Genomic DNA, 15,231 nt, shown 5'->3' on the forward strand with positions numbered 1-15,231 from the left:
GAGCCTGGAGGCCCAGCAGCAGCTGGGGCCCATCTTCTAAAGCTTGACTCCTCCTGACCCGCCTCCTACACCCCTTGCTGCTTTCACAACAAAGGAAGAATGTGGGGGTGGTGGCGCTGGGGGTGGGGGTGCCTGGAACAAGGGCTGTTCTGGGCCTCCCCACAGCTGGAGACTTGGCCATGCCCTGACACAGCCCAGCCTGCCTGGAGATGGACTTGGGATGAATTTGTCAGTTTAAAAGCCTTCAGTCAGCCATTCAAAGAACACCTAGTCTCTCTCTACCTTTGGGTTCAGATTGGTCCAGAGCCAAACCAGACCCCTCATTTCTCCAGGCTACACTTCTCCTGGGGCCCCACCAGTATCTCCAAGTTACCTTGCTGGGGGAACCCTTCTGTTCTAGGTCTCCCTCCTGATTTGTGAGCCCAAGCCCACCCTTCCCCTCCTAGCCGGAGAATTTGGGGGAACTGTTGGTCAGGGAAGCCCAGAATCGACGATCTTCCCTAGGAGGGACGGAATCACAAAAGTCACTTTAGGTCCCTTGAGTCCCTGCAGACTAGGTGTTAGGCACTGCCTCCACCCCCCTACCTGGCTCAGGTCCTCCACACCCCCGGGCCTCCTTCCCCGGGTTCCCCATCCCTCTCCAGACCCCTCCCCCAACTGCGAGCTCCTCCCCGCCGCGGCGGGGAGGGGGCGTCGCGGGGCGGGGCTTGGCGGCAGCTGCGGCGGCGGCGGCGGCGGCGGCGCGCGAGGACTCGGAGGTACCGGGCGCGCGCGGCTCCGGCTCGGGACGCCTCGGGTTCGGGCTCCGGCTGCGGCAGCTGCAGCGGCGCCCGAGCTCCTGTGCGCTCGGCCTCCTGGGCCCGCCGGGGAGCGCCGACCGCGAGCCCGCCGTGCGCCCGCCCTCTCCCTCCCCCGGGCCCGCCGCGATGGGAGCCGCGCGCGGAGCCCTGAGCAGCCCCCGCCGGCTGCCTCTGCTCAGCGTTCTGCTGCTGCCGCTGCTGGGCGGTGAGTCCCGGCGAGCTGAGGGAGCGCGGGAGCCCCGCGCGCCAGAGGGGGCAACCGGGAGGTGGGCTTGGGCGGCTGGAGCGGGGGAGACAGCAGGGCGTGGGGCAGGGGCTTGCTGGTGGGGCGAGATCCCGGCGGCCGGGAGGCGGCGAAGCCCTCGCACGCTCGGCCGGGGCCCCTCTTGCCTCGCGCCCACGAGGACGCGTTTCCAGCCTCCCCGGAGTTTTCCCGGCCTGAGCCAAGAGTTTTGCTCGGTAACTGCGGGGAGTTGCCGGTTCCCCGGCCCCGGTAGGAGTTTCCTTGCGGGAGAGAGCGACTACCCCCCTCTTAGGGGGTGCAGCGCGGTAGCTGGCGGTGGGGGAGACGGAATCCCCGCGGCAGGCTCAGCCTAGGTGAGGGAGGCCGGCCTGGGGCCGGATGCCGGACCGACCTTCGGCGCGCGGGGCGCGGAGCTTTGTTACCTACGCCCGCCCGATGCTCCCTGCTTCCCTCCTCCAAGTTCTTGGGCCAGGCTGGGACCCCGACGGTTCTGCTGGTGAGGGCGGGAGAAGGGAAGAGTTAGGGGCCACCCTATCTCCTCCAGCTCCTGGGGCCCGAGCCCTGAACCCACTCCCTGCCAGGGTCGGATCTGGGGAGCTGAGAGTCCCAGGCTGTCGCGGTGACTAATGTGTGAAGGCCGCTGCCAAAATCGGGCATGGCCGGCCTGCAAAGGTGCGGACGGGATCGGCGCTGCGCCTTCCTGGATTTCCATCCTCGGTCCCCAGCAAGGAAAGAAAATCTTCTGCGGGCAGAAAGGCCAAAAGAGTTCAATCTGCCTTCTTGGAGAGCCTCCGCGTTTTGAGGAGGGTGTGGCCCCTATCTCCGGGGCAGACTGACCCCCCCCCCCTTTATTTCCTGGCTTGGTCTCACCTGAGAGTCACCGCTGAGGTGTTGAAGTGCTTTAGAAAGAAGCACCAAGCTACCCGCCGCACCCCCAACAGCCTGGATGGGAAGTATGGCCCCCCTTGCAAAACCCCAAATCTTTGGTGAGGATCTTGTCTGGGGACACTCCACCCAGGAGACCTGGGTCCTTGCTTATCATTTTCCTTCTCTGAAGAGTGGACAAGGCAGGAGTTCAGGGGGTGAGAATTTCCCTTTCTGACATCTCCTTGGCCTGCCAGCTGTTGGGGGGGGGGTGCCGCTTGCTCCTGCTGAAATCAACATCTCCCCCACCCGGAGTTGCAGTTGCAAAAGAAAAGGTAGTTCTAACCCAGGACAGAGAGGTTAAGAACAGGTTCCCTGGATTCCCAGGAGGAGGTATTTCTAGAGCCGCCCTCTGTTCCTTCTGATGTGCAGAGTAGTTAATGCTCATGGCAGAACTCACATCTGCTCCCAGAGGAAGTGTACAAGTTTTTTTTCGCCGCCAGGAATAGGGGGGTGGGGGGTGGGGACAGCCATATGGGCTGGCAGCTCCCAGGCTTCCTAGGTTGGCAAGCTGTTTAGGGGCTGGTGTGTGGGTCGCCCGATGTGGCTGCCTTCACTGCTGATGTTTAGAGTTCTGGAGTCCAGGGGAGATTCTGGTGGAGACGGAGCTTGGGGGGGGGGTGTCTTGTTCAACAAATGCTAAATTTCTAAATTCCTTCTGTGAGAGGATGACTCTGATGTTAAATGGATGTTAATCTGGTGACGGGTGTCGGGGTGGGGGGGCCCTGGTGGGGTGGTTAGGGCAGGCTGAGGGCTCGGGACTGGAGGTCTGGAGTCTCCTGCTCAGGGGGTGGGGAGATGTGCTCAACAAAGGAACATTTTAATGAGAGCCTTAAATCAGTTCCACCAAATGGGCCTTGGTGTGGAACCTGCCCCTGTGCTGTAAACAATTTCAGCCCAGGCCCAGGCGCCTGCTGTCTGTCCTCCAGTGAAATCCGGAGGCTCAACCCAGCACTGGATGGCGTGACTTATGGGGGGCAATGCTTTTTAAGTAGATTCCAGTAGATTTTTCCGTCTCCTTGTTTAACTGCGTAATTAGCTGGAGTTGTAGCGAGACGCTGCTGTTAATAAGGCTGGAGTAAGGGACCCAGGCTGGCTGGGTCTGTGCATTGGGCCATTTTGACGTTTGGATAATTATGCTGTAAATGGCTGAGGAACTTTCTGAAACTTTGAGATCCCCATTGTGAATAAACACACGGTAATAAATACACGGTGGAGGAGGAGGAGAGGGCTTGACGTTGGAAACCTGGGATTCTTTGCCCCACCTCTGGAATGGTCAGTTGTGGTCACCACCCTTCCCTGGGTTCTTTCCCTCAGGCTCTTGTTTCTCTGGGAAAATTGAGTTGTCATGTCCGGAGATAGTTTCTGCAGCCTGCAATTCAGGCCTTTTATCAGTGATGGCCTTTCTCAGGTGGCGGGAGGTGTGGCGGGAGGGCAGGGGTAAATCTGTGCACAGCACTCGCCAAAGGCTCTGGTCACACTCCCAGCATTCGGAGCAGGGTTGAGTGGTGGAGGGAGCCCGGGTCGCGGGGACAGAGTGTTTGGCAAAACAGCCGCTGAGTCTTTGACAGGCCCTGTGGCCCTGGCAGATTGCTTGACCTCGCAGTTTGCCTCCTCTGTCAGGAGACTTACTTCCTGGAGTTGTGCTGGGGATTAAATGTAATGAAGTATATAAAGGGCCCCTTTCTTGTTCTCCCCTCTCCTGTGGTGTGCTGCCAGCATACCTTCCCAGCTTTGCAGTCACCCCCAACAAAAAACGTTTTCCACTTACTGGAACCCTCCAATCCAGCCCAGCTTGTCTCTTTCCCGTCCTCTAAAACATACCTCCCCCCAAACTTACCAGCTTTCTCAGACCTTCTTTGCTCTTTGGCGGGTCCCCTGATCTGTGCCGCCTCCCCCATCTCTTGCCCAGCCCGACCTCCACTTCCTCCTTGAAGCTGTCCCATCTCTCTTACCAGAAAGTGGATGCCTGGAGAACCTCTGGACACTTCAGACATCGTCCATATTTTGGCCCCACTCAGGTTTTAATTTACTGAAGGGATTTAACTTACCGTAGGATGCATCACAGTATCTTATTTACAGTGGATCCTGATCGAAGTTTATTAAAAGGTGAAGGAAGCATTGGGGTGCCAGGCAGGTGACCAATGGCAGAGGTAGGCAGCCCCTTTGCCTGCTAGGCAGCAGGGGTCCGTGGTGCCCTTCGCAGCTTCTCTGGGTTGGGGTGGCTTGTTCCTTCTCCTTGTGCCCCCTCTACTGTGACCGAATCAAGGGACCAGATCTTCCTTCCCTGTTTCTGGGCTGTCTGTTCTTTGTGGCAGTTTTCTGCGTTTTGCTGTGGCAGGGCTTCAGGCTTCAGAGGCCTCATCCGCATTTTTTTTTTTTTTTTTTTTTTTTTGTCTTTTTGTTATTTCTTGGGCCACTCCCGTGGCATATGGAGGTTCCCAGGCGAGGGGTCTAATCAGAGCTGTAGCCGCTGGCCTACCCCAGAGCCACAGCAACGCGGGATCCGAGCCACGTCTGCAACCTACACCACAGCTCACAGCAACGCCGGATCGTGAACCCACTGAGCAAGGCCAGGGATCGAACCCGCAACCTTATGGTTCCCAGTCGGATTTGTTAACCACTGCGCCATGACAGGAACTCCCTCATCTGTGTTCTTAACAAGCTCCCCAGGTGACCCCAGGAAGGTTCCAGAAGTCTTGCTCTAAATATCCCTCCTTATATAGAAGCTGTTCCTGTTGAAACAGTATGAATCAGGGCCCCTAGATTGTGCACAGAATTTAAAGACGTACCTTGGTAACTTGTGGTTCATGTGAATTCTCCCGTGTGATGTAGACACTTAAGAATGACCTCACTTGGAGGTGAATTTGCATTAGATTTTGTCAGGAAACTCTTCCATTAAGCGCATGACTCCAGAGAGTTTGCTACAGTAACTGTGAAGTTCCATTCCTCTTGGAGCCTCAGCTTTCCTAGAGGAGCGTGTGTCTCATTTTCTGAGAGCCTGTGGAGAAACTGGGTTTGTTAGGCAGACGCTTGGTCCCTGGACGACTTTTCAGGAATAGGTTTGGTTCATAAAGGGGGGCAGTGTCTCTGCTGGGCTGCGACAGTTGTTAAAGTTTTGGAGGATTTCATATTTTGGAGGGAGGCGAGTTGGTGTGAGTTGTGTGTGTTTAAGCCAGGGCAGCTTCTGTGGGACTCGTCTGGGATGGAGGTGGGCCAGTTCAGACTCTAATATTTGAGCCAAGAGCAGTTTGGGGCCAGGGATTCAGTCTTTGGTGTGTTCCTGATGGAAGAAAGGGTCATTAAACAGGGGTGGGTATCCTTGGCCTGCGTCCCTTAGCCTCCCTCTGCCCCCCGCCCCCCCAACCTCAGGACCTGCCTCTCTGCTGCCGTTGCCCCCAGCTGAGCCCTGTGGTGGGGCCACGGTTGCTGGCAATGTCTCCTGCCTTGCCCTCCAGCCGCCAGCCTGCCTCTGTCCTGGAGTCCTCCTCTGCCTCTCCCATCTGTCTGGTCCTTTTTCCCAAGGGTGTGGACCTTCTGCCTTGGTGGCTGGGGTAGAGTCCCGTTGTGGGGTTCTTTGAGTTCACTGCCCAGTACATTCAGCCCCACTAAGCCCCCTGGTGCTTTGGTGGAGCTGGCGGAGGAGCGGCGAGAGCTAATCAGGGGTTTGAGAAAGCCCTCGGTAGTAGGTCACTTTTTCCATCCTCTTTTCTCCTCCCAAGTTCAGGCCGTTTCCCTCCCAGCAATGCTGCACGGTAGCAGTTGGGCAGGGAGAAAGCTTTGTTGGAGAGGCTGACCTGCGCCAGTGCCTTTCTCCTTTTGCAGCTTGGTTTGGCATCACGGAGCCCTGGGTCCCTGTGTGCTTGGATGCTGAGTGCATGCACAGGTGATTGGCACACAGTCTGCCGGGCATCCTGCAGATCCCAAGTTCCCTGCCAGAAGCTTGGACCCAGATGAGCGGGACGTGGGCTTGCTGGTTTAGGTGTGGAGGTAACTTCTGATAACCGGGTCCTGAGTCCGGGAGATAGGGATTGTGAGTCACCCATTAAAAAGATGTAGATTGGCGTTCCCGCTGTGGTGCAGTGAGTAATGAATCCGGTTGCAGTGGCTCAGGTTGCTGTGGAGGTGAGGGTTCCATCCCTGGCCTGATTTCCAGCCCAGCACAGTGGGCTAAAGATCTGGCGTTGCCACAGCTGCGGCTTGGATTCAGACCCTGGCCTGGGGAACTTTCCATATGCCCCAGGTGCAGCCATTTAAAAAATAAAATAAAAAGGGTGTGGATTGGTGTTTCTCAAAAATGTGTCCAGAGGTCTTCAGGGAACATCTTGGGAGGGTAGGTAACCAGAGGTACTGGTTACAGTTTGAGTTGCCTGAGCCTTGCTGCAGGCCTGCCCATCAGAATTGTTGAGGGAGGAGCTAGAACGGTAGTTTATTTTCTCCTTTGTTAGATTACACTGTATTTTTTGAATATTTTGAATAGCCAACCCAGTCTCGTAGTTCAGATCTCAAAAGGGAACTGCATTTATTTTATTTTATTTTACTTTTATTTGTTGGTTGCGCCATGGCATCTGGAATTCCAGGGCCAGGGATCAGATCTGAGTCATAGTGGTGACCTAAGCCAGATCCTACTGTGCCGGGCCGGGGATTGAACCTGTGTCCCAGGGCTCCCAAAATGCTGCCGATCCTGTTGCACCGCAGCAGGAACTCCAGGAAACTGCATTTTAAAAGAGCTTCCTAGGAGATTCTTACCTGCAGTCAAGTTTCAGAACCATTGTGTAGCCACCAAGAGAAATCTGTTGGTCGAGAGAGAGCAGAGGTGTGGGACTTTCCTGTGGCCAGCAGGTTAAGGATCTGGTGTTGTCACTGCGGTGGCTTGGATCACAGACGTGGCTCAGTTTGATCCCTAGCCTGGGAAATTTCACATGCTGGGGGCCTCGGCCAAAAAAAAAAAATGAAGTTGTGGTGAGAGAAAGAGATTGGAGTTAATACCGAGGGGCTTAGGAGGGGCTTGATTCAAAATTTTTGGGTGTTTTCTAGGGGTGAAGCTGTCTCGGTGGGGCAGGAGGCAGGAAAGAGACAAGATGATGAGAATCAGCTGCAGTATGTGAACAACACTGCTTTTTAGTAAAGTGCTCAATACATGGAAGAACATTCCAGAATGTGTAGGAAGGTGAGTCCATGACACAGGAGCAAAAAGGGATCAGGAGCGAGAGCTGAAGAGAGAGAGGATTGACTTTGCTGGTAGCTGTAGCCTGTGGTGACCCAGCAGAGTGATGGAAAGGCACTGGACCAGGAGTCTGAAAACTTGGGTGGTTCTTCATCTTTTTTTTTCCCTCTTTCAGCTGCACCCTCAGCGCATGGAAGTTCCTGGGCCAGGGATCGAATTTGATCCTTAGTTGCAGCAATGCTGGATCATTAACCCGCTGCACCACAGCGAGAATTCCCGGTGGTTCTTTTCTAATATCACTCATGATAAAGGCAGAGCAGTGACATCTATGGCCCATTGCTGCCTGGCCACATGACCCTGAGCTGATTAATTAACCTTTCTGAGCCTCAGTTTCTTTATCTGCAAAATGCAAATGATGCTGACCCCTGCCTTGCCTGCCTCCGGGTGTCCGCACTCCCAGCTGTGGAGGTGGTTGACCCGGCAAAGCCGCCCCTCTGGCCAGCCCGGATGTCTCTTGCCAGAGACACTTCTGACCTTTTGTCTCCCTTTATGGTGTCAGGTTTTCTTTCCAGTCCTGTCTCTGGGCTCAACCACGTCGCTCTTGACTGGCCACTTTGGAAATAAGTTTTCTTGGGAGTTCCTGTTGTGGTGCAGCAGAAACAAATCCAACTAGTATCCATGAGGACTCAGGTTCAATCCCTGGCCTCGCTCAGTGGGTTAAGGATCCAGCATTGCCATGAGCTGTAGTGTAACTCACAGACGTGGCTCAGATCTGGCATGGCTGTTGCTGTGGTGTAGGCCAGTAGCTGTAGCTCCATTTAGACCCCTAGCCTGGGAACCTCCATATGCCGCAGGTGTAGACCTAAAAGCAAAATAAGAAAAAGATATAGCTTCCTCAGTCTAAAGCAGATTTTCCATCAGGGTCTCAGTATTCCAACAGCAGCTCAGAAACGTGGGCATTTGCCAGTGGGAACTCTTTCTCCCTCTGTCCCAGGAGCAGAGTCTCCCCAGGTTGGTCAGTGCTGATGTGGGGCCACCACCATCTCCTGCTGAGGCTCTTCCATGGAGTGAGTAGTGAACTGTGCTTTTTGCAGCAGAGGCAGATTTTTATAATTCCTGAGGGAGGGCTTCTGTCATCACAGGATGGCTGTGGGGTTGCCCCCGTTGCTCCCTCTGTATAACTTGTGGGAATGTCTGTGAGCACCATGGGCTGATTCCCAAGGTGCTGTGTGGTCTGCCTCTGGCCAGAGTGGGCACTAGTTTGCACTCCCTCTCCTCCAGGAGACACACTGGCTCTCTTTTGTCTCCTTCTTGGGTTGGTGGTGGTGTTGGGGGCTATGAGGAGAATGCTTGTCTGCTCTTGGGACTGCTGGGGTGTCCTAGCACCTAGCTCATAAGGTGCCTTTGTACACATTAGAAATAGGTGCCCTTCCTCCAAGTGAATGCAGCCCTTACCAGAACACAGGGCTTTGGCTAGTGGGGCACAGGCAGTATTTCAGCATCACCTTTCTTGGCTGGGCATTTGAACAGTGCACAACCTGTGCAGTCATACGTGTCCGTCCCATTGGCAAGAGAGCCTTGCAACTAGTCACTCTTCGCTTCCCAGCTGGTGGGCCAAGATGATTTTGGTGACCTCTGTTCTAATAATATGTTTCAGATGAGCTCTTGTCACTGCTATTCCCCTGCCTCCTGTGGTGGTGGGGTGGGGCCCTCCTCATAACACAAGAGGAGGTGTCTGGGGCCCCCAGTGCTGTACCCACTCCACAGTATACGTCTGTGGCTGCTGAGGTCTCGGCCTGCTTCTGTGCTCCTTTCCCGGCCAGAGGATTTTGCTGCCTTGCAGATTCAGGCTTCTAGCCTGATGTGATAATTGACATAGGAGGCTGGCTGTCTTCAGGGAAGAAATGCCACTCAGAGTTTATTTCTCATTTCATTAAGGAGTTTCACGCTTACCTCTCTCCTGTGTCTCTTTCCCTGGGGACACCAGGGACCTCCCACAGCTCTAGGCAGAGTGTGTGGGCATTCCTGATTTAGAGAAATTCCTGCAGTGGAAATGGTGTCACAGAGATGAGTCCTAGGTCTTGCTGGGCTGTAGCTGTGGGTACCCGAGGGGTGTTCCTCCCTGTCAGCCTGAGGAGACAATGGGGGCATCACCGGGCTGGGACTTGGGTGACGTGGCCCCTGCCCCAGCATTTGCCCCAGATTGCTTGTGTGACCTTGGGCAGGCAAATCCCACCTACCTCTCGGACCTCAGCTCCGGAAGACCTGGGAGGACTCTGCCCTGGTGGCCTTAGAGGCCGGTCTTGCCACCTCCCCCCTCCACCCCCCCAGCTGTGCTTCTGCCACACCTTGTAGCTCCAGTCTCCTGGGCCTCCGTATTGGGGAGAGCACTTTGGTCTGAAGGCTGCCTTTTATCCTGGAGTCTCTAGCGTGTGGGCATAGATGCATTTAGGCCTCATCAGCTGGAATTTGGGTGTAATTCCCGGGCTGCCAAGGGGGATGAAAGGTTTGGAGGGTTTGGGAAGGGAGTTCTTATGCAAAAAAGTGGAACGAGAGTTTTTTATGAGTCTGGGAAGGCAGCCATCCTTACCTGGTGCATCGTCGCTATTTTTTACTTATTTATTTATTTTTTGTCTTTTCAGGGCTGTACTCGTGGCATATGAAAGTTCCCAGGCTGGGGGTCAAATCAGAGCTGCAGCTGCCAGCCTACACCACAGCCACAGTAATGCCAGATCCTAGCCAGGTCTGCAACCTGCACGACAGTTCATGGCAACGCCAGATCCTTAACCCACCGAGTGAGGACGGGGATTGAACCTGCATCCTCATGGATACTGGTCAGATTTGTTTCCACTGAGCCACGACAGGAACTTCTGTCCTCAGTGCCTGGAACCCCTTTTCATCTTCTGCACCTGGAGGGAGGCTTGGAGTTGACAAGAGGGCTTGGATGCACTTTGGGAGCGCCTTGTCTAGGATAATGACAGCTGTCACTCACACTGACATTCTGTCCTATCAACAAGACTCAGAGGTAGGATGAGGCTGGTTGCGTATTCTTCTTCTGGAGGAGGAGGAGTGGGAGGCATTTGACAGGTAAAGAAATAGGCACAAAATACGATCAGCTCAGGCCCCCACAGCTGGTAGGTAGTAGAGCTGTTTTCCGTGCTCTCATGTGTCCTTGTATGCACATCATCACTAGAGGCTATGAGATGTGCCACACATACCTTGGAACCTGGGGAGTCGATCTTGCAGCTGAGATAACTCTCTGGGTGGGTTTAGGAGCAGTCAGTCCCTCTGGAGTCAGAGGCAGTGTGTCAATAACTTCAACCTGGAGAGATCTTTTGGGCCACAGCATTCAGGATTGCCATTCCCCCCCTTTTTTAGCTGCTGCTGTAGTATCTCAGTTCCCAAACCAGGGATTGAACCCAGCCTGCAGCAGTGAAAGCATCAAAGCATTGAGTCCTAACCACTAGGCCACCAGGGAACTCCTTCTCACTCCCCTTTTTGTTTTTGTTTTTTGGTCTTTTTTTTTAGGGCTGTACCCATGGCATATGGGGGTTCCCAGGCTAGGGGATGAATCAGAGCTGTAGCTGCTGGCCTACACCACAGCTCACAGCAATGCTGGATCCTTAACTCACTGATCAAGGCCAGGAATCGAACCTGTGTCCTCATGGATGCTAGTCAGATTCATTTCCGCTGAGCCACAACAGGAGCTCCTCACTCCCCTTTTCACAAAACGGCCAGGTTAAAGCTTTCAATGGCCCATTCAGAGATTTGTGTATGTCTTAAAATTTGTAGAGTTATTTATGGTCAGAGTGTAATGTAATCTAGAACATTGAGCCTGCATCCCCAAGACGGGAGCTTTTCCCTTGAACCCATGAGTCCTGAGTCTCTTCTGCCTTAGGCTTCTTGAAGGTCACGGGCAGTTACAGGCTCCGGCTTGCAGGTGTGCTGCCGCATTCCAGACTCGTGTGCCTGCTGAGAGTTGCACACTGGCTTGTGCTGTGGTGGAGACCACGTAGGTGGTTTCGGAGTCATCTCTGCTCTGAGTGTGCCCACGCTTGGTGGGACAGGCCCTGGCACATAGTAGGGGCACGGTGGTAGGTTTCCTCTGCATTTCTGACTTTGGAGGTGAGTCTTTTTTCATTCATTCTTAAGAGGTTTTGGAAGAGGTTGGACGATGACTCCTGCCACCCTGGGAGACGTGGTTCTTTGGTGCCTGGCATTTTTCCCTTTGGCTGAGCTGTTGGCCCCTCTTGAGTGTGTGTCCTGCTTCTGAAGTTCTCAGGCCACAGCATGGGAACTTGTGTCCTCTCGTGGAAGGGTGCACGGCAACACTTCAGGGTTCTGATTCTGTGGTAGCTCATCTATTAACCACACGAAGCGGAGCTGTTTTTCCTGGGTGGGAGAAAAAAGAATAGGCGCCTTTAGGCAGGCAGTTCCATAGAGCGGTGATGGGCTAGTGATGGGCTAGGACGGCATTTGCGACCCCAAGTTCATTTCCAGCAACCTGAAGAACAAAATGAATCACAAAGAAAACGGTTCATCTTGCCGTCTGGGGGTGGGGGGGGAGGAAAAAGACCTGCTGTTGGTTAGAGCTCCAGCCACAAAGAGCAGTGCGTTTTTGGTTAATTTTGTAGATTAAACCAATTGTTAAACTGACCACTTTAAAAAAAAAAATGCCTGACTCGCCCAGCAGCCTTGCAGCCTGTGATCTGGGCTCCTCCTTGACCCGAGGGGTCGGGGCCTCCTGAGGGAGGAGCTTGGAGGGGAAGGGGGAGAAGGTTGTGCCCTGGGAACAGCCCTGGGGGCCTGGAGGAGGATCTGTCTACTCTCTACCGGTACCACCACCCCCTGGCTGAAAACTCCTTATAACAAAAGGCTTTTATTTAGTAAACACCCGTACCAGCCCCGCTGGTAGTGTCCTGAGTTGCTTGGCGTGCAGCTTGGCGTGCAGCAGGCCAGAGGAATGGGTACGGAATTGGCCCCTTTATTTCTGAGGCTGAGGGTGCTGTTGGCTCTTCTCAGCTTCCTCGCCCTGCCTGACTCTCTTTACCTTTATTTCGATGGTCCGAGAGGTCCTGCTGAGCTGGCCTGCTGTGTCTCCGGCTGTGGTTTCTCTACTTGAGCCTCGAGGTGCAGGAGACTCACGCTCCCAGGCCCCCTGAATCTGCCGCCGGTGACCCAGAAAGAGGACCCGGAGCGCCCAGGCCCAGCTGGGCCTGGGCTTGGGTGGCACCTCCCTCCTTGTCCCCTTCCCACCCAGCTGGGATCAAAGCGGCCTCCTCAGGGAGCAGGGAAATGCCTCTCCCAATAGCCCCACCAATGAGTAAACAGCCGGGGCCTCTTGCAGCTTTTGAAGCGCGGTGCTTCAGGCCCAGAGGAATGCAGAACGTGTCATTTTAGGAGTGGACTTAGGTTTCCAGTGCTTTCGGTATTTGCAAATTTGAAACAAATGCCCTCATTTAGCAGCAGGCAGGCTGGGCAGTAAACAGGGGCTGTTTAAGGGCGTTTATGACAGTCACAGGTATTTGTGGGAAGACGGACCCCAGCAGGTTTGGGAGAGGACAGAGGGTTTATGGTTAGGTGGGTTGTACAAAGGCCCCAGCCAGGTCTCCAGTGGAGGTTTGTCCTTAGGTGGGCTTTGTCATAAAAAGGGATTGCGGCCTCCCCCCACCCCACCACTCCAGGAAGTATCTCCTTCTGGCAGACAAAGGGGGTTGGGACGGTGTTTATCCCCCAGGGCTGATGCTAAGGGCCTTGCTCCTCTCACTTGGCTGCCAAAGTATCAGATTTCCAATGAACCCTTCCTTCTCCTACTCCCAGAGCTTGAAAGGCTCATTAAATGTGCTTTATGTATGTATAACAAGTTGGCGGAGGGCTCCCCCCCACCCCACCCCCCCGCCACTTCCAGCCAGTTCTGTGAGGAAGGAGCTCAGAAAAACCTGTTTCCCTTTGTTGTTTCTGGAAGTAGGATCTGTGAAGGTGCAATTGCAAAATGACCCTGATTTTAGGAATCAGCCAAGCAAGTGCTTGCCTTTGATGGGGCAGCTGAGCCAAGGGTGGTCTGTCCAAAGCCTGGCTGCCTCACCCTCACCCCGCCCCCACCTCCCACCACCCAGGGCAATTCCGAAATCTGTTTAGGAGCTGAGTTCTGGCTTCACAACTTGCTCCCTGAGACAGTTCACTTCACTTCTCTGAGCCTCAATTTTCTTCTTTTGTAAGATGGGGCTAACAATGCCAGTCGCAGTAGAGTCCTTGTGAGAATTAGTTGAGATGGTACCGTATTTCATGAACTGTAACATGCTCTTTTCTCCCTCCTACAGCTTAACATCTTTCAAATTGGGTTGTAACATTATTAGGTAGTGTTGTGTCTGGGTTGAACTGGTACCGTCTCCTTTTGGTGGCACATAAATAATGGTGCCTCTTAAAATCAGTGACTTTTTTTTTTTTTAGGGCTGCACCCGCCACATGTGGAGGTTCCCAGGCTAGGGGTCGAACAGGAGCTACAGCTGCCAGCCTACGCCACAGCCACAGCAATGCCAGAACCGAGCTGTGTCTGCGATCTAAACCACAGCTCACAGCAACGCCAGATCCTTAATCCGATGAGAGAGGCCAGGGCTTGAACCTGCGTCCTCAAGGATGCTAGTCAGATTTGTTTCTGCTGAGCCATGACAGGAAATCCCTAATCAGTGACATCTTTGAAATTCGGTGTATACGAAGGACTTAGTTTCCTGTAGTGGATACTTGATACAAGATAGACTGTGATGGGGATGATTTCTTGAGTCCTGTTTTTGTTACCTGTCTCTTCCTACAAACTTTTAGTCTGGCGTATAAATAACAAATGTGTTTAAGGCAGAAAGCCTCATGCCAGATAACGTTGGGTTGGGAGACTTCTAAGTCCTTGGAAAGCAAGAAATATCTAGACGAGGAGATAGTGTCCCTAAGGGGACAAACCGTCTATCAGGGAAATAAAATGCCTCTCTGATGGTAGAGTTTTCCTTTTATTTTATTTTATTTATTTTTTGTTTGGTTGGTTTTTGTTTATCTTTCTTTTTTGGCTGCCCTGCAGCATATGGAGCTCCTGGGCCAGGTATCAGATCTGAGCCGCAGCCTCGACCTAAGCCTCAGCTGTGGCAGTGCCAGAACCTTAACCTGCTGTGCTAGGCCAGGGATCAAACCTGCATCCCGGTGCTCCCAAGGCACCACAGATCCCATTGTGCCACAGTGGGAGCTCCTCGTTTATCTTTTCTGGGCTGCCCAGTGGCATAAGGAGTTCAGATCTGAGCCGCACTTGCAACTACAGTGCAGCTACAGCGACGCCGAATTGTTTTAACCCACTGTGACGAGCTGGGCATCGATCCTGCATCCGGAGTCCCTTTTAAAAGGCTGAGCTATTCCTGGGGGAGACTCGAGACTCCCTCCAAGAATGAATGAATGGTCTGGTAGCAAACTGAGACAGAACCAGAAGAGAGTAATAAACAAAGTGAGGACACAGAGAAGTAGCAAAGAGGGGGTACAGTAAATGCCAGGTCCTCAGAGGATGGAGCCCGAGTGGGGCAGGCGGGAGACAGACAGGAGGTGGTGGCATTGTCTTCCCTCCTGGCAGCACAGTTTCATGGGGTTGATCCAAGCTCTGTGGAGACAGCTGGTACTAATCACTCTGCTTTGTGCTACCCAGGCATTGGCTGGGTGGCACCGGTCCCGCCTCAGGACACAAGCAGCCCCAAGGCTGGGGAGTTCTTTTGCTGGAGTTCTGCTTCATCTGAGGGTGGCATGGATTGGCTGTCGGGTTAGGGTTTGGATGGTACATGAAAATAAGATCTGTCCCTTTTGTTATGTGTTAGTAGATGTTCAGACCCAAGCCTTTTCTCTTTTCTTTTTTTTTTTAACAGATTGCTTTGTAGATATGTAATTTAGGCACTCCACTTTATCGGAGAATACTTATAGGGGAATTCTTTCTGTGTGGTTGCCCAGAATTTTAACCTTGGTAGGTGTGCCCAGCTAGGGAAGGGGCTGATGAGCGGCTCGCCAGGAGGGCCAGAACTCAGAAGTTCCAGGGTCTAGAGATCCAGCCCCTCAACGGAATGACTGCCCTTCTT

At 53.8% G+C, this 15,231-nt stretch overlaps 1 protein-coding gene and 2 long non-coding RNA genes across 8 annotated transcripts in view; 2 read left to right on the forward strand and 1 right to left on the reverse strand.

The window, feature by feature from the left end:
* LOC146401553 (uncharacterized) overlaps positions 1-15,231 on the forward strand; it is an 838,561-nt gene that overhangs the window by 183,776 nt on the left and 639,554 nt on the right. The gene's annotated exons all lie outside the window — the stretch shown is intronic.
* PTK7 (protein tyrosine kinase 7 (inactive)) overlaps positions 722-15,231 on the forward strand; it is a 69,685-nt gene continuing 55,175 nt past the window's right edge. For 5 of the 6 annotated variants that reach the window (XR_014810177.1, XR_014810174.1, XR_014810175.1 and 2 more), the window contains exon 1: positions 749-1,005. Coding sequence is in view for 1 of the 6 variants with exons in the window: in XM_005666019.4 (XP_005666076.2) it covers positions 927-1,005 (79 nt within the window). In the remaining 5 variants the exon portion in view is untranslated. Of the gene's footprint in view, positions 1,006-15,231 lie in introns of all 6 variants that reach the window. The other variant, XM_084968165.1, reaches the window with a different exon arrangement.
* Positions 7,072-12,460, reverse strand: LOC146401554 (uncharacterized). The gene is made up of 2 exons (XR_014810208.1): positions 12,186-12,460; positions 7,072-11,527 (listed from the first exon to the last, which is right to left on the reverse strand). It is a non-coding gene; the product is annotated as an uncharacterized LOC146401554 (long non-coding RNA).

The sequence above is a fragment of the Sus scrofa genome, chromosome 7 (assembly GCF_054392235.1).
Source record: "Sus scrofa isolate SSC_HxYL_T2T_F1_AM1 chromosome 7, Sscrofa_HxYL_maternal_Yorkshire_Landrace_v2.0, whole genome shotgun sequence".
In the NCBI taxonomy this organism is placed as follows: Eukaryota; Metazoa; Chordata; class Mammalia; order Artiodactyla; family Suidae; genus Sus; species Sus scrofa.